Below are 27796 nucleotides of genomic sequence, written 5' to 3'. Positions count from 1 at the left end.
TGGCTTGCGGAGTATCAATGTAGATGTAGATGTAGATCCTTTGATTGGAGCCGAGTGGAGGGTCTCGACCAAAGGCTTCGTTGACTCTGTACTGGTCTTGGCAGTGAATTTCTAGACCTCTGTTATGGTGTGGGGATTTATAGGATTCACCTTGATAGGTCAGGAATGCACTACACAAAGGAAGCAACTACTCAGGTCACAGAGTACTTGTGGAGTGCATGTGAGGGTTTTTCAGGCTGCTGTGATGAACACTCACCAGTTGATACGCAGCAGGGGAAGTCAGACCAGACTGCATTCAGAGTAAAGACACTTCAACTGTCAAAACTGTGTCAGTAAACTGTCGAAGTATCTGTAATAAAGTTCCCAAATTTACTGCCCTCCAGGAAAGTTCTCGCACTCAAATTACTCTTGGGACCAAGAGCCGGCTGAAATCCGAAGCGGAAAGCTCTACATCTACATCTACATTTACACTCTGCGAGCCACCCAACGGTGTGTGGCGGAGGGCACTCTACGTGCCACTGTCATTACCTCCCCTTCCTGTTCCAGTCGCGTATGGTTCGTGGGAAGAATGACTGTCTGAAAGCCTCCGTGCGCACTCTAATCTCTCTAATTTTACATTCGTGATCTCCTCGGGAGGTATAAGTAGGGGGAAGCAATATATTCGATACCTCATCCAGAAAGGCACCCTCTCGAAACCTGGCGAGCAAGCTACACCGCGATGCAGAGCGCCTCTCTTGCAGAGTCTGCCACTTGAGTTTATTAAACATCTCCGTAACGCTATCACGGTTACCAAATAACCCGGTGACGAAACGCGCCGCTCTTCTTTGGATCTTCTCTATCTCCTCTGTCAGACCGATCTGGTACGGATCCCACACTGATGAGCAATACTCAAGTATAGGTCAAATGAGTGTTTTGTAAGCCACCTCCTTTGTTGATGGACTACATTTTCTAAGCACTCTCCCAATGAATCTCAACCTGGTACCCGCCTCACCAACAATTAATTTTATATGATCATTCCACTTCAAATCGTTCCGCACGCATACTCCCAGATATTTTACAGAAGTAACTGCTACCAGTGTTTGTTCCGCTATCATATAATCATACAATAAAGGATCCTTCTTTCTATGTATTCGCAATACATTACATTTGTCTATGTTAAGGGTCAGTTGCCACTCCCTGCACCAAGTGCCTATCCGCTGCAGATCTTCCTGCATTTCGCTACAATTTTCTAATGCTGCAACTTCTCTGTATACTACAGCATCATCCGCGAAAAGCCGCATGGAACTTCCGACACTATCTACTAGGTCATTTATATATATTGTGAAAAGCAATGGTCCCATAACACTCCCCTGTGGCACGCCAGAGGTTACTTTAACGTCTGTAGACGTCTCTCCATTGATAACAACATGCTGTGTTCTGTTTGCTAAAAACTCTTCAATCCAGCCACACAGCTGGTCTGATATTCCGTAGGCTCTTACTTTATCAGGCGACAGTGCGGAACTGTATCGAACGCCTTCAGGAAGTCAAGAAAAATAGCATCTACCTGGGAGCCTGTATCTAATATTTTCTGGGTCTCATGAACAAATAAAGCGAGTTGGGTCTCACACGATCGCTGTTTCCGGAATCCATGTTGATTCCTACATAGTAGATTCTGGGTTTCCAAAAACGACATGATACTCGAGCAAAAAACATGTTCTAAAATTCTACAACAGATCGACGTCAGAGATATAGGTCTATAGTTTTGCGCATCTGCCCTGAGATACTTGGCGAGGCGTGGAATCTATATTGCAAAGACATCAGGAGGGGGTGTTCATTACAGTTGACAAAAATGTTCTTTCTATTGAGGTCGAAGTTGAGTGTGGCAGTGAAGTTATCTAGTTGCATGTAACAGGTGTAAATGAAACCAAGTTAATTGTTGGGTGATTTTACTGGCCACCTAACTCCACTGGGACAGTTCTAGAACCATTGAAAGGAGGTCTATGGTCAGTAGTGCGTAAATATCCAGATCATGCAATACTTGTTGGAGGCAACTTTAACCTACCGAGTATAGACTGAAATGTCTGTGGATTCATTGCAGGGGGTACAGACAGACAGTCATACAAAATACTTTTGAACACTTTTCTGGAAACTGTCTTTAGCAGCTAGCTTGGCTGGCCACGTGCAATGGAAATATCTTAGATATTCCAGACCTTATCAACAATGTCAATATAGAAAGAAGGATTAGCAATCATGATATGATCATAGCAGCTATGGTTACAAAAGTTAATAAATTAGTCAGGTGGGCTAGGAGAGTGTTTCTGCTAGATAGTGAATTGAAATCACTTAGTTCCAGTAAGATGGATATAGAAGAATTATGGGCTAAGTTTAAGCAGATTTTAAATCATGGTCTAGAGAGTTATGTGCCTAGAAAGCAGGTAATGGATGAATAAGACTCACCATGGTTTAATAATGAAATTTGAAAGATGCTGAGGAAGCAGAGGCTGTTGCACCCTCGGTTCAAAAGAGAATGCACAAATGATGACAAGCAAAGGTTGGTAGAGATTTGTGCATCTTTGAAAAGATCTTCGTGTGGAGCATACAACTACTACCAGCGTCACACCTTAGCAAAAGATCTGGCAGAGAATCTGAGAAAATTCTGGTCCTATGTAAAATCACTGGGTGGGTCTAAGGCTTCCATTCAGTCCCTTGTTGTCCAGTCTGGAGTGGCAATTGAAGATAACAGAACAAAAGCTGAAGTTTCAAATTTCACTTTCAACAAATCATTCATGCAGGAAAATCATACAAACATACTTTCATACAATCATCAGACAGATTCTCATATGGATGACATAGTAATATGCATCCCTGGCGTAGAGAAACAACTGAAAGATTTGAAGCTAATAGATCACCAGGTCCGGATGGAATCCCAATTCCGTTTTACAAAGAATACTCTATGGCATTGGCCCCAAACCTAGCCTGCATTTATTGTGAATCTCTCACCCAGCACAAAGTCCCAATCGACTAGAAAAAAGCACAGGTGATTCCATTGTATAAGAAGGGTAAAAGAATAGACCAGCAAAATTACAGACGAATATCCCTGATTTTGGTTTCCTGCAGAATCCTTGAAAATATCCTCAGTTCGAATATAATCAACTTCCTTGAGATTGAGAACTTTATGTCCACGAATCAGCATAGATTTAGAAAGCATCACTTCTGCAGTACTCAACTTGCAATTTTCTCAAGTGAAATACTGTGAACTATGAGTGAAGGGCAACAGGCAGATGCCATATTTCTAGATTTCCGGAAGGCATTTAACATGGTGCATCATTGCAAGCTGTTAACAAAGGTACAAACATACGGAATAAGTTCACAGGTATGCGAGTGGCTCAAAGACTTCTTAAGCAATAGAACCCATTATGTTGTCCTCGACAACGAGTGTTCATCAGAGTCAAGTGTATCATCAGGAGTGCCCTAGGGAAGTGTGATAGGACTGCTATTGCTCCCTATATACATAAATGATTTGGCAAACAGGATGGGCAGCAATCTGCAGTTGTTTGCTGATGGTGCTATGTTGTATGGTAAGGTGTCGAAGCTGAGTGACTGTAGGAAGATACAAGACAATTTAGACAAAATATCAAGTTGGTGTGATGACAGCTACCTCTAAATGTGGATAAATATAAGTTAATGTGCAGGAGTAGGTAGAACAAACCTGCAACTTTCAGATACAGTATTACTAGTGACCTGGTTGACGCAGTCAAGTGTTTAAATATCTGGGCATAATGTTGCAAAGCTATATAAACTGGAATGAGCATATGAGAACTGTGGTAGGGAAGGTGAATGGTTGACTTTGGTTTATTGGGAGAATTTTAGAAAAGAGTGGTTCACCTGTAAAGGAGACTGCATGTAGGACACTGGTGCAACCTATTCGTGAGCACTACCCAAGTGTGTGGGATCCACACCAGGATGGATTGAAGGAAGACATTAAAGCAATTCAGAGGCTGGCTGTGAGATTTGTTGCTGGTAGGTTCAGACAACACGTAAGTGATACGGAGATGCTTTGGGAACTCAGATAGGAATCCATAGAGGAAAGGCAATGTTCTTTTCAAGAAACACTATTGAGATAATTTAGAGAACCGGCATTTGGAACTGACTGCCGAACAATTCTGCTACAACCAACATACATTGCGAGTAAGGACCATGAAGATAAGATATGAGAAATTAGGGCTCATACGGAGCCATATAAGCAGTCGTTTTTCCATTACTCTATTTGCAAGTGGAACGGGAAAAGAAATGACTAGTAGTGGTATGGGTTACTCTCTGCCATGCACATGCAATGGCTTGTGGAGTATCGATGTAGATGTAGATCACAATAGTTTATTTGTAATTCAGTTTAACTGATTTTCCCTTTTTTTTTTTTTTGAAGGTTCCAGATCCGAGGTATCCATTTTTAGGAGTCCACTTTACACCCCGAATGGATGGCAGTGTATGGCTTGGACCAAATGCTATCCTTGCATTTAAACGGGAAGGCTACAGGTATGCAATATGTTAGAGCATAGCAATAGTATTCTGTGTTTGATATAATTAAATATTATCCTTGCTTGTGTCCTCAGTGGTGTAAAATCATTAGATTAATTCTGAGATGTTGCATATGGTAAATTTAATATCAGGGAGAGAAATTGCATTGATTCAAGGTGAGTTATGCATCCCACAGGTAATGTTAGACCTTCATCAGTGCTATTTCATTTGTGCAACATTGTTCTTGGCACTTTTAAGACTAGTGTCAATGATGTATTTCATTGCTGCTGTAATTGGTGTGTGTGTGTGTGTGTGTGTGTGTGTGTGTGTGTGTGTGTGTGTGTGTGTGTGTGTGTGTGAGAGAGAGAGAGAGAGAGAGAGAGAGAGAGAGAGAGAGAGAACATTTAAATGATTTATATTTATTTTTCAAGGTGGAAAGATTTTGACTGGAAGGAGTTAAAAGAGGTTTTAGCATATCCCGGATTTCGAAAACTGGCATTTAAATATCTTGGGTATGGTAGCAAAGAGATGCTAAAGTCAGCATTCCCTTTCCTCCAAGTGAAAGAGCTGCAGAAGTACATACCAGAAATTACATTTTCTGATGTTGAAAGGTATGTATGTCCTATTAAAATATATTCTTAGAAAACAAAAATTCAGTAATTTTGGAATTTTGTTAAAATCTTGAGTAATTTTCAACTTTTAAAATAAAACGAATTGTCCTGAATTGCCTATTATCATAAAAGTAAAAAAGAAGAAGCAGGAGAAGACAAAGAGCTCAATACAGTCACTGTACAGTGAGATCTATGTATTTTAAAACAGAGCTTTGAGCACTGGTGTGCAGTGTTAGTAATCTGATATCACTTCATGTCCATTTCTTGCTAGTTGTCTAAATGAAACTAAAACAAAACTCTATACAGTTTAAAATTGTATATGGCATCAGTATTCAAACCCAAACTTCCACTTAAATAGAAATACAATCCAGATTTTAGTTCTCTATGACAAACTGTTCTAATTTGTGTAAATTTCATTCCAGTCTGCAGTCCCCCCCTGAGAAAAAATTTCGTTCTGCAATGAATCTTAAGCCTATTGTTTAGTTACCCCCATCATACTTATCCATTTATTCACCAACCAGGTGATTCGGACTACCATCTGCTTTTGTTATGATTGGTCAAGGATATCACTGTGAGTATGCAAATGGATAGGTTGTACTGGAATGTATGGAATCTAAGAATTGCTGCAAATCCAGTTGTCATACCATCTCCTCTTCTGAACTGTGGGTATTGGCAGGAGGGCTACAACTAAAAGTAAATCACAGAAAGTCATTCAAGCAAATAATATTGCTCATCTGTAAAGTAGTTACACTGATTATTTCTGTAAGTGTCTTGACCTTAAAAATTTAACCATAACTTTGCATTCTATTAGGCAGTAGCATTCACTTTTTACTGGTTTCTCATCACAATATAGATATGTTTGAAGTAACGTGTGTAGTCTCTCCATACACGTTTCTTGTTTCATCAGAGTAGATAGGTGATTATATAAAATGGGAAATTCAATTCAGAAAAATATGTTAAACTCAGATCTTGTGATTCTAACAATCATAAGTGTGTAAATATTTAACACTTTTTGAAAGTGCCCAAGTAGTTTTCATGTCACTGTGGCACTTGTTGTTGTTGTTGATGATGATGATGATGATGATGATGATGATGATGATGATGTCTTCAGCCCAAAAACTGGTATGATGCAGCTCTCTATGCTAGTCTGTTCTGCATGTTACCAAACTGACAATTCTGTGACATTTCAGGATATGGCCGGCCGGTGTGGCCGAGCGGTTCTAGGCGCTTCAGTCTGGAACTGCGCGACTGCTATGGTAGCAGGTTCGAATCCTGCCTTGGGCATGGATGTGTGTGATGTCCTCAGGTTAGTTAGGTTTAAGTAGTTCTAAGTTCTAGGGGACTGATGACCTCAGAAGTTAAGTCCCATAGTGCTCAGAGCCATTTGAACCATTTTTTTCAGAATATCTCCTATCGTTTGGACCCTTCTTTTAATTGAGCTCTGAAATAAATTTATTTTCTCTGCCAATTCGATTCAGTAGTTTCTCGTCAGTTATCTGATCTATCCAAGTATAACTTTCAGCATTCTTCTGTAGCACCACATTTCAAAAGTGTCGTCCCTTTTTTTTGTCTGTATTATTTTATCACCCATGTTTCACTCCTGTAAAAGGCTACAATCGAGGCACATTCTTTCATATCCTGTCCATATGCTTCGCCCACATCAACTTATTACGTTAGTTGTGTTTGATGCTTTACAACATGCTGTGGTTTTAATACCAGTTGGGTCTTATGTATATACGAGTTCTCATGATATGACACATTTCATGCAATTGAAGTTGTGTTATACCTGAGGATGTTTAGTTGTCTGACTGAAACTGGTTGTTTATAAAAAAGTGACAGTTGTTGTGAAAATCATAAACTGTCACAAATATTTGAAAAAAGACTTCCAAACATTTACATTTGTATTTGATGTTAACAAATTTCTCTTTTTCAATAATACACTCCTTGCTATTGGCAGTCTACATTTTATATCCCCTCTGCATTGGCCATAATCACTTATTTTTCATCCTAAATAATAAAAACACATCTACCTCTTTTAGTGTCTCATTTCTTAATCTAATTCCCTCAGAATCACCTGATTTAAGTTGATTACATCCAGTTACCCTTCAGTCAACTTTTGTTGATGTTGATCTTGTAATATCATTTCAAGAAACTGTCCGTTCCATTGAATAGTTCTTCTAAGTCCTTTACTACTGTCTCCAACAGAATTACTCCAACATTGGCAAACTTCAAAGATTTTATTTCTTCTTCATGAGCTTTAATTCCCTTTCCAGATTTTTCCTTCATGTTCTTCACAGCTTGGTTAAGATACAGATTGAATAATCCTTGGGATAGGTCACAACCCTGTCCCATTTTCTCTCAACTACTGCCTCTCTTTCATGTCCTCTGAGCCTTGTGACTTCAGCCTGGTTGCTTTACAGTTTGTAGATAACAATTTACTCCTTGTAGTTTGTCAAATCAGTATTGTCAAAAGCTTTCTAACCATGGCTCGTTAAACTGATACTTTGGTAATATTCACACCGGTCAGCACCTGCCTTTCTTGGAACTGTTACATTCTTCTTGAAGTATTTTGCTCATTTGGTATATCTTGTATACCAAGTGGAATTTTATTATCATGGATGGACCTCTCAAGGATCTCAACAACTCTGGCGGAATGTCATCTATTCCAGAGGCCTCCTTTTGACTTAATTCTTTCAGGGCCATGTCTAATTCTTCTTACAGTATCATATTTCCCATCCCATCTTCATTTACTTCCTCTTATCTTTCCTTAATATTGTGTTGTGTTCAAATTTGTTTACTTCCACCTTTCAGGATTTTGGATGGGGGGGAGGGGGGGGGGGGGCAATGCTCATCTTATCCTCAATATTCTGGTAAAGCCACACATGCTCCCCTGTGTTGTTCTAAATGTCAAGCATCTCAGGGAGCTCAGCAATCGTTTACTGGGTATGGATTTCCTAATGAAGTAGTAAGTGGCAGGTGCCGCCATTCTGCTGTCGTCGTAAGCTCTGGGCATTTTTCAGTGACCACTGTGCGGCATGGTGGTGGAATGTTGTGTATCACAGGCAAGGGGGATCAAGAGGACATTACAAACCTCTATAAAAAAATTCCCCAATCTTACGGGAGTGCTATTTGCCAGTGGTGTGGAACAGTTGTTAGTGGGCACCCTCTGTGGATCCTGCTGCACATCTTTTGTAAAGGCTTACCCAGATATACGAGGCTCTGTCTGGGTGAAGTGCTTTTTCTGTAACTACTTTTGGCTGATTGGCTGGAACACTTGAAGGTACTAAGTGGTTGTATAATGGAACATTACTGGTCAAAGCAGCTATATCACAGCAAGCCACTTGCTTCCTCAAGTCAAAACTTTCGAGTAAGTGTCCTATTGAGGTTGCACTGAACTGCACCTTTTGCTACAGTCAGGCAGTAGTAACATGCAGTGACAGCTTGCATATGGACACTACAGAGCTTAAGGAGGAGCGGACAGATAACAAAGGGGTCATTGAAGTGTGAGAAGTAATGCATGATCAGAGTGGAACACTGTCAAAATCAGAATTTTTTACATTGCTGTCCAGTTGGCTGATTTTGCCAGATTACATTAAAGCAGGCTTCATAAGACTAAAAGTCAGACCATACTTCCCCAACCCCATGAGGTGTTTCACATACCATAAACTCAGGCAAACCACTGTGGGGTATAAAAATCAAGCTATGTATGGTAAGAGTGCTATGGCTGACATTGTTGAAGGAGCTATTTGTACCTCCTCTGAACTCTTGTGTCATATGTCAATTGTTCAGGTTCACATACAGCTTGGAGCAGAGTGTGTACAATGTACTGTACTGTATGCTGGAATGAAGAAAGTGTACAAATATCTTCAACAACCAGCCTCTACAGTTTTGTTTCCTGCACCTCTCAAAAATAAACCTGAAAAAGTGTTTCCACATAGACGTCACAATGGTTTCTGATAGAAAAAACTGGTCTTGCAAATGCACCTTGGAGAAAGAAATTTGAAAGAAACTGTTGCCATCTCATCACAAATATCAGTCATAAGCAACACTTCAGCCCATGCCATAGACATCACACTGGAAGGCAACTGCAGAAGAACAGTTTGCCTTGGCCTAAAGATGTTACCAACTCTGAAGGAGAAGACTAAGATGAAGCATACTGTCAGGAAGGCTCAATCAAAGCAAGATGACCGTAAGACAGAAAAACACCCAGATGACAATATGACTGTTTACTTTGAGAATTGCTTAAATGATCTCACCGGGCCTCTCCATTGTACCATTTGTGAAATGGCTTCTTCTACACACAGAAGAGAAAGGGGAAGACGTAAACCTGCCTTATAAATACATCTACATCTACATCTATACTCCGCGAGCCACCTTACGGTGTGTGGCGGAGGGTACTTATTGTACCACTATCTGATCCCCCCCTTCCCTGTTCCATTCACGAATTGTGCGTGGGAAGAACGACTGCTTGTAAGTCTCCGTATTTGCTCTAATTTCTCAGATCTTTTCGTTGTGATCATTACGCGAGATATATGTGGGCGGTAGTAATATGTTGCCCATCTCTTCCCGGAATGTGCTCTCTCGTAATTTCGATAATAAACCTCTCCGTATTGCGTAACGCCTTTCTTGAAGTGTCCGCCACTGGAGCTTGTTCAGCATCTCCGTAACGCTGACTAAATGTCCCCATGACGAATCGCGCTGCTTTTCGCTGGATCATGTCTATCTCTTCTATTAATCCAACCTGGTAAGGGTCCCATACTGATGAGCAATACTCAAGAATCGGACGAACAAGCGTTTTGTAAGCTACTTCTTTCGTCGATGAGTCACATTTTCTTAGAATTCTTCCTATGAATCTCAACCTGGCACCTGCTTTTCCCACTATTTGTTTTATGTGATCATTCCACTTCAGATCGCTCCGGATAGTAACTCCTAAGTATTTTACGGTCGTTACCGCTTCCAATGATTTACCACCTATGGCATAATCGTACTGGAATGGATTTCTGCCCCTATGTATGCGCATTATATTACATTTATCTACGTTTAGGGAAAGCTGCCAGCTGTCGCACCATGCATTAATCCTCTGCAGGTCCTCCTGGAGTACGTTCGAGTCTTCTGATGTTGCTACTTTCTTGTAGACAACCGTGTCATCTGCAAATAGCCTCACGGAGCTACTGATGTTGTCAACTAAGTCATTTATGTATATTGTAAACAATAAAGGTCCTATCACGCTTCCCTGCGGTACTCCCGAAATTACCTCTACATCTGCAGATTGTGAACCGTTAAGAATGACATGTTGTGTTCTTTCTTCTAGGAAATCCTGAATCCAATCACAAACCTGGTCCGATATTCCGTAAGCTCGTATTTTTTTCACTAAACGTAAGTGCGGAACCGTATCAAATGCCTTCCTGAAGTCCAGGAATACGGCATCAATCTGCTCGCCAGTGTCTACGGCACTGTGAATTTCTTGGGCAAATAGGGCGAGCTGAGTTTCATATGATCTCTGTTTGCGGAATCCATGTTGGTTATGATGAAGGAGGTTTGTATTATCTAAGAACGTCATAATACGAGAACACAAAACATGTTCCATTATTCTACAACAGATTGACGTAAGCGAAATAGGCCTATAATTATTCGCATCTGATTTATGACCCTTCTTGAAAATGGGAACGACCTGCGCTTTCTTCCAGTCGCTAGGTACTTTACGTTCTTCCAGCGATCTACGATAAATTGCTGATAGAAATGCAATTTTGTCCTAGGTTCAGGAGTGTGAGACAGTGGCTGGTCAATGAAATCTAATTGTAATGTACCAACAGCCATTATATTAATATATTGTTTTATTAGGCAACCAATTTTGATTTTTCAATCACATCACCTTCAGACCTGTCACATGAATGACACCAAGCACCACTCGTGCATGTATAAGATAAGGCACCAGCATTTGTATCTAGTTCCATAGATATCTGAACTACTTGAGCATGTGTGCTCTTTACACACGTGGCAGCAACTCCTACTCACTCCTGTCACATGTGTGAAGAGCACACATACTCATGAAGCTCAGATATCTAAGAAACCAAGAGTATTGGTGCCACGTGTAAAACATATACAAATGGTACCTGGTGTCATTCATGCAGCAGGCCTGAAGATGATGTGATTGGAACATTGAAACTGGTTGCCCAATAAAACAATATCAATATAATGGCTGTTGATATATGTAATCTCCCCCTTCCTTTCTTAATTCCAGTTATTGTTCACAATAAGCAAAGTATTTTATGAAATATTTGAGAGGAGTGAAGATTACAATAAACTTTCTAGTTTATATAGCTTTTTGTGTAGAGTTGGCTCCAGTTCTTCTTGTCTAGGTGTCTGATTGTTGAAGCTGAAATTCCCACATTTTAGGTCCTCATGGTTGAATTTATCTAAATAAATCTGAAGATAGTTTTTTCAAGAATTTTTGTTGTTATGTTAATATATTTTGTCACATTTTAGTATATCGTACAGCCTTTTGAATTTCACATTAACAAAACTGAAATTACATTGTTCACCCAAAATACAAAAATACATCTGATCACATCAGAGACGTGTTTACTACTACTTCACTCTGCTGTAATAACCATAATCCAAAGGGTTTACAATTTTTCTCAACAAATGAATATCTATTAATTTTGATTATTATTTCATAAATGAATCCAAAAATAAATGTAATAAACAGTACTAGATTGCATAATTAGTAATAGAAATTCTAAGTGTGCCAAATAATTCGTAATTTCAAATTTAAAAAAAAAGTAATAATTTTATCTGTACATTGAGAGCTAGTACTTATCAACTGTAACATCAAAAATAAAGTAATTCCGTTTCATAAATTTTAGCTTGAAGTATAACATGTTGTGTATAAAATTATATGAAAGTTTTGAGAAAAGCAGCTGAGATAATATTGACCTGATCAAAATTCGAAAAATAATATTGGCATCAACAACTACTGTTGAGGAACAGTAATGATAGAGGGGGATGTCCTGTTACAATATCCCCCTCACATAATATGGAAACAATGTATTTACAATATTTTGTGACCTTCTATAAAGTTTGCCAAACAGTGAACAAAATCATGCCAGAAAATAGAATACAGTTGTATAGAAGTATCTGATACATAACATATCACAGAAAATCTAAGAAAAATATCTACTATACAAGTCATAATCTATACATATATATGAGGACATGGCATTCAGATTTTCGGATCTGTGGAACATTCTGTCTCAGGACAGTTGATACAAAGCCAAAACTACAATATTACAACACTAAACTATAGAAATAAGTGCAGAGGCAGTGTAAATTACTAGAATTACAAATTGCAAGTTTACATCTATAAAGTCACACCTTCAAAATCATCAAAAGAGAAGAAAAAATATTTAGAGTGTAAGTGTAGGGTGAGTGAGCCAATTCAAAACACTCACAATGATGGCTACAGACCAGAAGAATAAACTCAATCAAAAGTAGGAGTGTAGCACAAAATCAGTCAGCCACATAGACCAGAATATTTATAGATATGTTGACTCATGAAGGGAGAAAGTAATTAAAAACATTAGGGCCTAGGCTTAAGATGTGGGGATTGAGCCATGAACCAAACCACACTGGTTACACACTAGCAGAAATGTTTTGTCACAACAAAATGAATAAAGTTCATAATCATATATCAGTAAGTTCAATCATATGTAACGAATAATAGACAGGGTGTATACGACCCGGGACAACCGGGAGATCTGGGAAAAACCCAGGAATTTTTTCATCCGGGAGAAAACCGGGAAAAACCCGGGAATTTTTTAATATTCCGGGAATTTTTCGTTGTTTCAGTTTTCAGTTAAATTTTGACTGCTAAGAACTGATCCTCTAACAAAGGATATTACTGTATCCCGCTACTGCAGGGTAATACTGCTGCATTAAAACATGAACGAGAGAAAAAAACGGAAATAAAACTTCAGTTGCAAAGGAAATGCATCATATAAAATAACACAGTGCACATACAAGCATCTGCCAACAGCGAAATGTGCCAAAGGCTTTAGGAAGACTATGCAATGCTTCATAACAACAAATTGCCTCCATTGAGCGTGACGTCACAACTGTTTACATTAGATTCATTTAAGCAGTTACGAACGGGCTCATGCACGTGCGCAGTTGAGTCGCATATGAGTAATACCGTCTCCCGCTTCTGGCTAAATAAGTGTGGCTGTTGGCTGTGTAAGCAGCAGTAGCAGCAATCAGCCACATGGTACCCGGAAAAATTTTACTGGCATGCCCAAGATGCCAGATTCACACGAGCGCAGCAGGCCCGGATCTAGTGGAGGGGGGGGGGGGGGGGGGGGGGTGGGGGGGGGGGGGATGGCAAACCGAGGTATCTGAACTGGGTGGCAGTTTTGGGGGGGGAGGGGGCAAATTCATATTCTTGAGAGAAAAAAAAAAACCTTGTTTCACAAAGCACCTAGCGTCCAGCACACGTCGGTCTATCGATTATTCGTATGATTTTGAAACGCACTTCTGCTGGTTTTTGAACATTTTTTTTTAACACGGTCTAAGTTGATTTTTGAATGAATTAGAAGCTGATTTTTGAATGTTTGCATAGTGTACGTGGTGTCTCTGCGCATCTAGAAATGAACTTTCCTGCAGACAAAACAGTACGGGCCTATAGGAGCTGAGTGGAACAAAGCCTAACTGGTGAATGCCAACTGCTGCTTGTTTAGCGTTGCAAATGTTTACTGTTGTTATAATTACCAGCGAAATCCATAGATTCAGACCACCAGAGTGGAAATAAACAACTAACAGGAATAACAGGCAAGACAGATTAGTATTATCTTCATGGTGTATCCAAGAAAGTGAAATTCTGACAAAAAATTTTTTGGCCAGATCACTACATGAGACAGGGCCAGTTGTAGTCCCCGGCTGGCAGCCGCTTAAGTTCCATTCTGGGAGTAGCGCGGAAAACGCATTGTACGAACACGTAATAAGGCCTAACCGGAGAGTAATTGCTGGATAACTAAACCGGTGGTTGTGGCAGGGTTAGTAAAGTTAACTGGAGAATGAGTTTTGACAGTAGTAGGAATAGTTACAGAATTAGTGATGACATGATTGTTTGTTAGAACGAAGAAGGAGAAGAAACTGGGACGTCTCACAAATTATGGCAGAATATGACGATTCCAAATTTATACAAAAATTTCGTTCTACTACTTTTCGGTCTCATGCATGAGAAACTGGAGCGTATGAATGAATGTGAAACTATTTCCTAACATAAAGCTTTTTCATTGTAGTAGGCCAAATAGGTATTTCGTATTGGCACTTTGTGAATTATATTGTCGTACTATAAAAATGATCATTATTGCCAAAACAGACTCGCTCGTGTTGTGTGTGGTACAATTGTTGTAATATTAGAAAGGCCTATTTTGTTTTATCTAGCACACAGTGACAAAATAGACGTAATCAGATTGAGTAACCACACCAGTCTTGGGTACTATTTGTATTAACAGCTTTATCGGTATTAGACAACGACATTTCGTTTTTTCATGTAGCAAAACATGTGACGAACTTCGATGAAGTAATAGTTCTTTTGCAGAAAGAAAAGCACGCCATGTAAACCTGTAGCAAGATTAGGGAGAAAAATTTGCTTGGACTTGAGGATTGAAGAAATGTGTACTGTCTTGCTTGTCTCCTATCTTTACTGGTTTTTTTGCATCCTATGTTTAATTTTATGTCACACAAAACAGCAAGTTATTAGCTAACAGGCAATAGTGTGCAGATTTTCTGAAGAGTTCTTGTTCTCCCAGTTACAAGTAATCCCATTAATTTACTTTACTTATGACAGCGAACCGAGTGTTCTGTACTGACAAGTTACAGAGTAACTGCAATATATGACCTGAAGATGGGCAGCTAGCCCGAAACCGGTAATTGAAAATAAAGAATAGCGATCGAAGACTGAAACGCCATATTTTATTTAACATCACTTGTTACAGAAGCAACACAAAATGCATTACAATTTTTCTTGAAAAATGAATTTCTGTTAAGTTCATTTACTATTTCATAAATGAACCCAGAAATAAATGTAGTAAACAGTACTAAATTGTGTAAATAGTAATAGAAATTTTAAGTGTGCCAAATAATTCATAATTTCAAATGTTTGTAAAAAAAATAATTTTAACTGTGCATTGAGAGCTAGTACTTATTGATTGTAACATTGAAAATAAAGTAATTCCTTTTCAAAATTTTAGCTTAAAGTATATCATATTGTGTATAAAATTATATGGAAGTTTTCAGAAAAGCAGCTAAGATAATATTGACCTGTCCAAAATTCAAAAAAATAATATTGATATTGACAACTGCTATTGAGGAAAAGTAATGCTAGAATTATTACATTTTGCTTTATGGATGGCTCCTGTGCTCCAGTGGAAAATGAACGGGCTCAGAACAAGTGGAGGAACCAAAGCTGTTGGCGTGGGGGAGATCCCTGTGTGTGTGTGTGTGTGTGTGTGTGTGTGTGTGTGTGTGTGTGTGTACAGGAAAACACATTTTAAACATACTGATGTCCCTGTGCTTTGAGTGATCAGCCTCCATCGAACAGATGACCTCAGTCAGGACAGGACTAAAGGTGGGCTGTCTGTCTTTGTGAATGACACTTACCACTCTGCTTCTGTTCTTCTTGGAAAAGCTCTTCAGGCAGTTGCTATCACACTGCACATTTCATTTGAAGTTATACTGTGTAATGTGTATCTGCCATCTAATGAAGTTTCAAATACAGAGGCTCTTTCTGACCTGATTTCACAACCATTCTTGGTTGTAGGAGATTTTAATGCACATAATGTGCTGTGAGGGTGAGGCAGGGGTTGAATTCTTGAAATCCTCCTTGTGTCAGAAGAATTTTGCCTTCTTATTTCTGTTAATAGCACACAGCCTGCTATGGGGTCATTCTCCACCACAGCCCATATAGATGCTGCTCAGTGGGAAGTGCTTGATGACTTGCATTCGACTGACCACATCCCTGTCTTGTTACACCTCTCAGATAGAGCTGACCCTGAAAGAAATCCACCACAGTGGATGCTTAGCAGAGCAGACTGGATGCTACAGAAACAGCTAGCTATTTTTGAACACCAATACAGTATCCAAGACTGAGTGCATCACATTACCAGCATATTCCACCATGCTGCTGATGCATTTATCACAAAGTCCTCAGGCCAGTTTCAGAGGCAACACATCCCATGGTGGAACATCAAGTGTGTCTCCTTAATTAGGGCTAGACAGATGGCTTTGCAATACTTCAAATGCCACCCATCTGCTATCAACCTTGCAGCCTTTTCATTTACTAGGGAAAAAGCATGAAGGACAGTCAAAAAGAGCAAGAAGAGGCTATGAAGAGCATTTCTGGACTTAATAAATCATTCCACTAGTTCTACAAAGGTATGGGACACCATAAAGAGGATATTTGCTGAATGTGTGTGAGCACCTATAAATACTATACTGAAGCTAGGATGTCTCCAGTCTGTATCTGGAAACAGCACAGACAATGACAGAGTACTTCAGTTTGATCACTGCCACCAAAAACCAGGATCTAGCTTTCTGCCACTTTCAGGAATTAATGGAGAGGAGTGGTTGGAATTTCCATTCCAACAAAATCGAGGACTACAGCTGTCCCTTTCCTATGTGAAAACTTAGGAGTTTGCACCAGGTTCAAATCCCCTACAGCATATTACAGTACACGACACAGGATTAAAAGTATATTTTTAATAAATTCGTTTAACTGGTAATAATCCTGAATCATGGAAGAAGACAATTTACTACCCCTTCTGAAACCAGGAAAGGATCTCACATTGCCCAATAGTTACATAAGTGTGACCCTCACAAGCTGTGTGGGAAAGACACTAAAACACACGGTCAACCAGAATCTGACTTAGGTCCCAGAATCATGGGAATTACTTAGTTGACATACGTGGAGGTATCGTTCTACTCTTGACAACCTCATCCTGCTGGAGGTGGAAATATAACTTATCTTCCCTACCCAGACAGCACCTCATATATATATATTTTTTAACTTGAGAGTGCCTACAACACTACTTGGAAACATCACATCCTAGGACAGCTTCACAAATGTGACTTCAGTGAATGACCACCAATATTCATTCGGTCCTTCCTTTCCACCTTATGTCTTGTGTATCATGTCGGTGTTACTCTTTCTGAGCAGTTTGAACAAGAAAATGGTGTCCTTCAGTGATCTGTTTTAAGTGTGAGTCTGTTTGCTATTGCCATAAATGATGATATGTCAGTGGTTGAGTCTTCCATCTGATGTTCATTGTTTGTGGATGACTTTGCCATATTCTGCTCTTCATTCAACACTGCAATTAGATCTCATCAGCAGCAGTTAATGATAAGGTGCTTGGAGGAATGAGCAGATAGCACAGGTTTTAAATTTTCCTCAGAGAAATGTGACTTAACTGAAATATATTGAGATTGAGATACAGACCATCAAACATTTTAAATAGTTTTTATTTTTTTATCCTTTTGAAACCCTCGTACGTGGACTAAATTTCAGTCAAACATAAACTGAATGTTGTGGTTTCAGAATATATGAATATTTAAGAATTACTGACCAATTTGGATTTCAGTTAAGTCATTGTTTTGGAGAATGAGTTAGCTGTTCTTGTTGCCCTCTTAATCTGCCTATTCTTAAAATGAGGGGTAGTGTTCTCGATTTTAAAAGTTTGGTAAAGTTTCTTTGTCTCACATTTGATTGAAAGCTGACATGGTTGCCATATCTGAAGAATAAAAGGCTACAGGTCTAAAACCATTGAATTATTTTGAAATGCGTCAGCCAAGGATGATGGGAAACAGACCAAACATATCTGCTCCAGTATTACGAGGTGTTTGTGCGAGGAGCATACAGAACCAATCTGATTCTCAGCCTCTTGTGTTGAGGCTGGTGAGCCACTGTTCATCTTCCAGTGGCAGAATGCTTCTGATGCACTATATATGTGACCTACTATCAACCCTACAGCCACCAGCATTCCATACCATTGTTTGCCCTCTAATGAACCGACTATTCAGAAACAGACCACGAGCAATGATGCCATTTGGGATTCGTGTGCGGCAGGATCTAGCAGCTCTTAATGTGGACCATGTTTCTGTACTACGAGGTTGGAGTTGTTCAATTCCTTGGTTAATAAAGATTCCCAGAGTTCTTTTTGATATGTCAGCATACAAAAGGAATTATACCCCAGGCTATGTTTTTAAATCAATGTTTTACAGAATTTTATCTGGGCATTGTGAGAGTTTTCTGCTTTGCACTGTTGGGTCTAAGACAGGGAATTCCACTGTCTGTGTTGTGTCATTTCCAAAATATGTTCTCAAGGCTTGCTTGCCTCATGCAATCACTGTGTATGACAATTATATACGTGCTTTTTTGTGGTGTGGGGGATTGTAGCAGATCCAGTGTTATCATGCTACCAAATTCCTCAACTGCAACAACTCCCTAAGTGCCCTTCAGGCTACTTGTCACACGTACCCAGCAAAAATGTATATGCAGTTGATCAGTAGTATACTTTTTCACTTACAAAGGCAGTAGAAGGAGGTATCATTCTGCTGATTGCCAGGGCAAGAGGGAATTCAGGGTAATGAAGCAGCAGATGTAGCAGCTAAGAATACGTGTGTGGAAAATACAATTTCTGAGCATGCTGCCCATGTCTGTGCAGTTACTTCACCTGAGGCATAGGATCCTGCGTCTGTTGGAGGAGTAGTAGTTAGGGTTGGGGAACAACATGCTGCGGTCAGTGAAACAAACATCTGTGGTGTTCCTCTTTCTGGCCAATGCAGTGAGAGGACATACAGTTAACAGTCCTCCAGATAGGACAATGTCCTCTGATGTATGGATTTCTCCTCCAGCAGGAGGCAGAATACGCTAGCTTGTGGCTTGTGGTGTGTAGGTGTCTGTACATCACATTTTAACAGTGTGTGCTGTGTATCAGACTATAAGCGCTGCATCCAGCTTACCAGCAGACCTGCCATCTATTTTAGGAGATGATGAATTGAATGTTGTTGGTGTTTGATGTCTGAACTTCACAGTAGTTTATTATATAATATGACTGGATAGGTAAAGAAATGTAGTCACCAAGTGGTGGCAGGAGAAGATACACACAAAAAGGTTTAACTTATGCAAGCTTTTGGAGCCTGAGTCTCCTCCTTCCGACATAATAGCTGAAGGGGAAGGAAGAAGGGTGAAAGGAAAGAACTGGAGAGATTTAGGAAAAGGGATACAGTTCAGAAAAGTCACCCAGAATCCCAGATCATGGGAGTCTTACCAGACAGGATTAGAAGGAAAGCCTGATTTTTGGGGACTGTACCAGATGAGATTTGAAAACCTGAGAGCTTAAAGGTGGAAGACAGGGTAATACACAAGACAGAGATTACTGCCAAAACATTGTGCATGAGTTCATAAGAGTGAAAAGGAAAGTGCATTGTATGTGACAGCGGTGGGAGGGGGAATGGCTAAAAATAGATGGTCAGAGAATGAAAGAAGTGGAAAGCTAAAACGGAGTGAAGAAAGTAGTAGTTACTGTGAAGAAATGTTGAGACTGGAGGAATTAATGTAAATTAAGGCCATGTGGGTGGTGAGAACCAAGAATATGGTGTAACACTAGTTCCCACCTGTGGAAGGAATTTGGAGAAACTTGTGTCTGGGGGAAGAATCCAGATAGTGTGTGTGGTGAGATGGGCACCGGGGTTATGACTGTCATGTTGCAAAGCATACTCTGCAACAGTATATTGGTATGGCCAGTATACATCCTCTGTCTATGCCCTTTCATCCTAACTCATACTTGTATGATAGTCATGCTGGTTTAAAAAGCTGAACAGTGTTTACATTACAGCTGGTTTATGATGTGTCGTTTCACAGGTGGCTCTCCCTTTGATAGTATATGTTTTGCTAGTTATAGAGCTGGTATTGATTGTGGTAGGAGGGTGCATAGGTCAAGTCTTGCAGTGGGGATGGTCACAGTTGTAGGAGCCATAGGGTACTGTGATGGGTGTAGAAAGACCATAGGGCACCCCTCAAACTTATATCTACCTTAGATGATTAACACCTACAACCCATAGTACAAAGACTTCTTCCTGTATTAAAGATACCAACCATTTCCTAGATCATCTGAAATCCGTGCCTATTCATTTCCCTCCATAAACCTTTCTTGTCACCATTGATGCCATCGCCCTCTGTACCAACATCCCCCACATTCATGGTGTGTCTGCTGCTAAACATTTCCTCAGTCAGTGCTCACTGATTCCAAGCCTAAGACATCCTTCATGTTCACCATAATCAACTTTACATTTGCCAACAATTACTTCATCTTTGAGGGGCAGACATACAAATGGATCAGGGGTATGGCTGTGGGAACCAGGATGCAACAACTGCAACAACTCCCTAAGTGCCCTTCAGGTTGTTTGTCACACGTACCCAACAAAAAAGTATATGCAGTTGATCAGTGGTATACTTTTTCACTTACAGAGGCAGTAGAAGGAGGAGGTATCATTCTGCTGATTACCAGGGCAAGAGGGAATTCAGGGTAATGAAGCAGCAGATGTAGCAGCTAAGTTGCTCCTACCCCTGTGACCATCCCCACTGCAAGCCTTACCCTATGCATCCTCCTACCACCACCTATACCAACCCTATAGCTGTCAAAACATATACCATCAAAGGGAGAGCCACCTGTGAAATGACACGTCATATAGCAGCTGCGCCAAACTTTTCATGGGTCACTTGGAGGGGGCTTTATTGGGATCGATAAGCTTTCAGCCCCTAGTTTGGTTTAGATACATTGGTGACATCTTTGCCATATGGATTCATGGTGAGGTTGACCTGTTAAAATTCCAGGAATCTCTAAATACATTCTCCCTATTAAATTCCACATGGTTCTATTCCAAATTCCATGCCGCTTTTCTTGGTGTTGACCTCATCCTCACCGAAGGCCAGCTATACACTTCAGTCCACATTAAACCTACTAACAAACAACAGTACTTACGTTTTGACAGTTGCCATCCTTTCCATGTCAAACATTCCGTCCCATACGGCCTTGGCATTTGAGACAAACTTATTTGTTCAGATGCAGACTCTTTACAGCAATACGCCACCATTTTCACCTCAGTCTTCACTGAACATAATTACCCCACCAGCCCAGTTCAAAAGCACATTTCCCAGGCCATCACATCCAATCCTGGTACTGCTGATCCCTTCAAAAAGAACTTCAGGAGACACTTCTTGACACTCAGTATTATCATGCTCTTGCATGTATTAATCAGCTACTTCAACAAGGCCATGACTTCCTAAAATTATGCCTGAAATGAGATCCTTTGCGTCTTGAGGTTTTGCCCATCACACCTAGAATAGCTTTATGTCACCCTGCCAATCTCCGCAATATCCTTGTCAGACCCCATGATCCTTCTGTACCCATCTCCCTACCCAGTTGCTCCTACCCCTGTGACCATCCCCACTGCAAGCCTTGGCCTATGCACCCTCCTACCACCACCTATACCAGCCCTATAGCTGTCAAAACAAATACCATCAAAGGGAGACCCACCTGTGAAATGACACGTTATATAGCAGCTGTTATGTAAACACTTAAAAGCCTTTTACATCGACATGACTACCACTCAGGTGTCAGTCAGGATGAATGAATGGGCATAGGTAGAGGGTGTATACCAGCAATACAAATATCATGCTGTAGAACATGCTGCACAACATTACGGTCATGACCTCAGTGCCTGTTTCACTGCACACACCATCTGGATTCTTTCCCCAGACACCTGTTTCTCTTCACTCTGCAGGTGGGATCTAGCACTACAACATGCCCTTGGTTCTTGCTATACACCTGGCCTTAATTTACATTAATTCCTTCGGTCTCAGCATTTCTTCACAGTAACTACTCCTGTCTTCACTCTATTTTAGTATTCTACATCTTTCATTGTCGACCTGTCTAGTTTTCCCTGTCCCCCCTCCCACCACCGTTACATACAATGCTCTTAGCTTTTCACTCTTATTAACTCGTGCAAGATGTTTTAGCAGTAATCTCTGTCTTGGGAAGTACCCTGTCTTCCATCTTTAAGATCTCAGGTTTTCAAATATCATCTGGTGCAGTTCCTAACAATCAGTCTTTCCTTTCCATCCTGTCTGGTAAGTCTCCTCTGACCCAGCATTCTGGGTGACTTATCTGAACTGTATCCTTTTTCCTAAACCTCTCAAGTCCTTTTCCTTCTCTCCTCTTCTGCCAGAAGAGGGAGCCACTGGCTCTAAAAGCTTGCATAAGTTAAACATTTTTGTGCATGTTCTCCTGCTGCTGCTTGGTGAGTATTTTTTTTTTTTTTTTTTTACCTATCCAATCACTTTATATTGTCAAAAATTGATTATTTCAGTAGTTTATTAGGTAGACAGTTTTAATGTTTTTCCAAGGAGATTGCTTCACCTTGTATTTTCCCATTTATTAACTGGGCATAGTTCCCTGTTACATTATGTTAGCTTCTCTGTTGTTACTGTCTGTATATTTTAATCATAAACTGACTTTGGTCTGCTACCTGAAAGTGTGACTGTGAGGCAAGAGAGAGTGTAACAGGGTGGCTGAGTATTACATTTTATAATTTACCTTTTGGTGCATACTTTTCACTGCATACACCATATTTGTCTCTAATTAGTAGGCTAAGGGAGCTGATGATCTCACTGTTCCTTTCTCAGGGCCATACAACACTTCGCATTTCTCCTCTACACGTTTCTCCTCTACATATTCCTGCTTTGCCAGTTTGCACTTTCTGCCATTCTAACTTTTTTAGGTGTCTGTTTTCAGTTGCCACATTTTTTATATTTACTTGTTTATCTATTAAATTCAGTGTATCTTCTGGGCCTCATCTTTTTGCATGTTTGATTATCTGTTGCCTTCACTGTTTCATCCCTCAAACCTACCCATTTGTCATCTATTCTATTCTTTTCCCTGGTTTCAGCTAATTTTTGCCTAATGCCCCCCTTTAAAATGCTCACTCTTCTGGCTCTTTCAGCTTACTAAAGTTCCTCTCTTTCTTTTGATTCCTTACCTTTCTACGATTTTTCTTAATTTTATGTCACACAAAACAGCAAGTTATTAGCTAACAGGCAATAGTGTGCAGATTTTCTGAAGAGTTCTTGTTCTCCCAGTTACAAGTAATCCCATTAATTTACTTTACTTATGACAGCGATCTATGCAAAATTTGAACTTCTGTCTTCCCTTCACCAGCTGAAGAAATGCAAGATTAGTCAGTCAGTCAACATTACCAATTTCCATGCTTTTACATGCCTGTGCTACAACATAAATTTATTATGTATAATTTCATTTGAACCTGCTTTTTTGTGTGGTAATCTTGAAGTAAATGATATGTTCATTGAGTAATGAAAGTACATGTCTTTCAGAGGGCCTGCTGGAGTTCGAGCTCAAGCCATGGATACTTCAGGGCAGCTTGTTGATGACTTTGTCTTTGACACTGGAGCAATAGGGGAGTTTGGTGAACGTATTCTCCATTGCCGGAATGCTCCTTCACCTGGAGCTACATCAAGTCTAGCCATTGCCATGATGATAGCAGACAAAGCCAAAGCTGTTTTTGATCTGTGATGACCACTGGGCAGCATTTCCTTTAGTACAGTCTTTTTAAGCCTGCACAAATGGTTATTTGTTAATATTATTGTATGCAAATATTTTTATATTTATATGTTGAAGACTACAATATTTATTCGTCTGACTGTGTTACATTTGTTGCAACTGTGCTGTTGATTGGTTAAGCATTATTAACGAGTATGTACTTCGTACCTACAGTGCCTCTCTCATGAACTTATTTGTTGACTGCTTTATGTTTTACATATTGAGACATATGCATTTAATCACATGTATATTCAAAGTATTTTGATATTAAAAATTTGTTCATGAGTGTTATGTTATCCTACAGCGCTAATAACTAGATAGTCTACACAGTAATTATACTAAAGCAAATATCCTTGTTTAAAATTTGTAGTTATGCATTTTTGGATGAACATTATTCTTGTTGCTGCAGGTCCCAGGCACTGTGTCAGATAGAGCCACTGAAACTTCAAAAAATTTTGATTGAGTACTCCTTCAACATCATTAGCTGATGCTGCTGACAGTTGATGCAGTCCTTGAGATGGGTGCAAAGTATCATGATAAATCAAAGTTTGCAGGTGCCAATCTACAGCCCCTAGTGCTGGCACTTGGATACAGCACATGATTAAATTTGGCCATTGGATAGACCATCAAATTTTAATATGCACATGGTCACCTCCTTATTCCTCCCGTTACATCACACTCTGTATTTGATACAATTGTAGAATACTCAGCGCACATCCCATGCCTTGCCATTGTATTATACCATTCTCTAACTTAAATTATCAATTGCAAAAATGCAAACACTTTCTCTGCCCTAACTACATGTGGTGTCAACAGTGCTTTATTTTTTATCATTGCTCCCAGTCCCAAATAGTGTAAGAACTTTGACCGATGTTGAGATTTTCCAAACTCTCAAAGATTTCAAGAATACTGTGTCATATGAAGCCCATGTTGTCCTTCGCAGAACCCAGGAAAGGTCAGACACATGTGAAAGGATAAAAAGCGCATTTACCTTCATATTTTTTAAGGATACTACCAATACTGGATAAAATAGTGCTGCTGTAGGGAAAGATTAGTCTCTTCAAATCATTTGTTTGTTAAAGATGATCTCCATATTTCACTCGCTCAGCTTGAGTTGCTTACATGATCAGGATTCAGGGTATCTGTTGTGACAAAAAATTGACCATAAGTAACTGATCTCTACTCATAAATGTTACGGATGTGAAATGGCTCAGGTTCTGTGTATGAGTATCATCAATACTTCGTTGAAATGAGATTGATGATGAGAGCTTGTTGCCTGAAGAAGCAAACAACTGTATGTGCAGTTTGAATAAATGCTATAATTGAAACATTCATCTTGTTTTCCACACTTAGAGGATAAAAGTTGTGGGATAGTGATATAGATACAGATGGCGGTAGTATTGTGTACACAAGATATAAAAGGGTAGTGCATTGATGGAGCTGTCATTTGTACTCAGGCGATTCATGCGAAAAGGTTTGAATTTTGATTATGGCCGCACAGTGGAAATTAAAAGACTCTGAATGTGGAATGGTAGTTGGAGCTCAATGCATGGGACATGGCATTTTGGAAATTGTTAGGAAATTTAATATTCCGTGATCCACACTCTCAAGTGTGTGCTGAGAATACCACGTTGCAGGTGTTACCTCTCACCATGCTCAACACTGTGGTCAGCAGCTTTCACTTAATGACCAAGATCAGTGGCGTTTGCATAGAGTTGCCAGGGCTAACAGACAAGCAGCACTATGTGAAATAACTACAGAAATAAATGTGGAACATATGACAAATGTATCCACTAGACAGTGCGCCAATATTTGGCATTAATAAGCTGTGGCAGAAGATGACCAACGCAAGTACCTTTGCTGAGAGCACAACATTGCCTGCAGCGCCTATCCTGGGGTCGTGACTATATTGTTTGGCCTGTAGATGACTGGAAAACCATGGTGTGGTCAGACGAGTCCAAATTTCAGTTGGCAAGAGCTGATGGTAGCATTGTGGACGTCGGGTTCCCAGACAACAATGGGATTTTTATGGATGACAGTGCGTCATATCAGCAGGCAACAACTGGTCGCGATTGCTTTGAAGAACATTCTGGGCAATTCAAGCAAATGGTTTGGCCACACAGATCGTCCAGTATGAATTCCATTGAAGATTTGTGGGACTCAATTGAGAGGACAGTTTATGCACAAAACCGTGCAACTGTTTCGCAATTATGGACAAATATAGAGGCAGCATGGCTCAATATTTCTGCAGGGGACTTCCAGTGACTTGTTGAGTCCATGCCACATCTAGTTGGTGCACTACAGCGGACAGATGGCGGTCTGGCACAGTATTAGGCTGTATCCCACGACTCATCACCTCAATGTAAGTAAAAATGCATCCAGAAAGGCCTGAGTTGCACATAAAGGTCTACTATGCTAGGAAAACTTCTGATAATGAGGTATTCAGAGCTACCATGGAACTTGTAAATAGATGCATTTGCAATTTCTGCTGATTGTTGGAATATTGTGGAAGCAAGACAACTTCAAAGCTATGTACGGTTCATTTTTTTTCCTTTCAATATGAGTAACTAACTGCAAATTAAATGTATTGTTGGTTTATGTGGTAAAATTTCATGTGAAACATTTGTTCCTTGTTCACCAATTATATATTAGGGAATGGTTGCCAACTAACTTGTCATATACCAATCACATATAGATGCAGAGTACATAAATTAATAAAAGAAACACCCATTACACTTATTTCTCTGCTACCAAACATGCTTTTCTTTTATTCATATTTTACTCGATGCATTTTGGGAAATGATTCCCATTTTCAAGTGGTTTTTCTCTTTGTACTATGTCATCTTTAAGTAAAAATGGCATAGCACAAAGAGAGAACACACTTGAAAATGGAAATCATTTTCCAAAAAAGTGTCATGTAAAATATGAATAAAAGAAAACCATGACTATTAGACGAAAAGTTATTTATAAACAAACCCATTCTTTTCAAAGTTACAGGCTTTCACAAAACCATTTATAATGGACAAAATCAAACAGTCATTTTATACGCAACAAGGACCAGCCCCTATTTAAACAGATACGTTCTAACAGACTGTCTGTATCATATGTGGTAACAATATATTGATAATAATAATAATAGTAATAATTGTGGTGTCACCGCCAGACACCACACTTGCTAGGTGGTAGACTTTAAATCGGCCGCGGTCCGTTAGTATACGTCGGACCCGCGTGTCACCACTATCAGTGATTGCAGACCGAGCGCCGCCACACGACAGGTCTAGTAGAGACTTCCTAGCACTCGCCCCAGTTGGACAGCCGACTTTGCTAGCGATGGTTCACTGACAAATTACGCTCTCATTTGCCGAGACGATAGTTTGCATAGCCTTCAGCTATGTCATTTGCTACAACCTAGCAAGGCACCATTACCAGTTACTATTGATGCTGTAAAACATTTACCGTCAAGAGCGATGTTCAGCAATTATGGATTAAAGTTAAGTATTCCAGCAGCTACGTACGTTTTTTGCTAGTCTAATTTCCGTGACCTGTTTCAGACCTCACGCCAGCCTGCGTGAGCTAAAACGCGTGCCTTTCGACTTCCTCTCATAGTGGGTTGGCTCTCTTGCCAATCCACAACAATAATAATAATAATAATTTTTTTACTCAACATCAGATGATGCATTGATTATTTTTCTGAATTTGTCAGTTCATACCATTTATTAACTGGTCATTGTCATTCACCATCCATGGCTGGACAGACTGTGTCAAAGTTACAATCAAGTGATTTACAATATAATGAATTACAGAATAACATCTAAACTTTATACAGGTAATGTATATAGATATGTCGTGTTAACTGTGTCCATTCGCTTTCTTCACAGTCAAAAGAATTCTTGGTCCGAGTATAGTGGGCATTGTTTAGGGGCTTCAGCAATTTGTTTCTTGACGTTGCCCAGCAGCAGGGTCTGCAATTCAACAGGTAGTTTGTTGAACATCCTCACAGCAATCACCGGAAAACTGTCT

The 27796-nt window shown here is 39.8% G+C and overlaps 1 protein-coding gene across 1 annotated transcript in view; it reads left to right on the top strand.

The window, feature by feature from the left end:
- The window catches only part of LOC126416367 (L-2-hydroxyglutarate dehydrogenase, mitochondrial), a 98839-nt gene extending 74772 nt beyond the window's left edge, over positions 1-24067 (top strand). Inside the window, exons 5-7 of the mRNA XM_050084047.1 lie at positions 4403-4512; positions 4926-5105; positions 23551-24067. Coding sequence (XP_049940004.1) covers positions 4403-4512; positions 4926-5105; positions 23551-23749 — 489 coding nt within the window. The 3' untranslated portion in view covers positions 23750-24067. The remainder of the gene's footprint in view (positions 1-4402; positions 4513-4925; positions 5106-23550) is intronic.
- The last annotated feature ends 3729 nt before the right edge of the window (positions 24068-27796 follow it).

Source organism: Schistocerca serialis, chromosome 8 (genome assembly GCF_023864345.2).
Source record: "Schistocerca serialis cubense isolate TAMUIC-IGC-003099 chromosome 8, iqSchSeri2.2, whole genome shotgun sequence".
Lineage (NCBI taxonomy): Eukaryota > Metazoa > Arthropoda > Insecta > Orthoptera > Acrididae > Schistocerca > Schistocerca serialis.
This window is presented reverse-complemented; position numbering and strand designations above follow the sequence as displayed.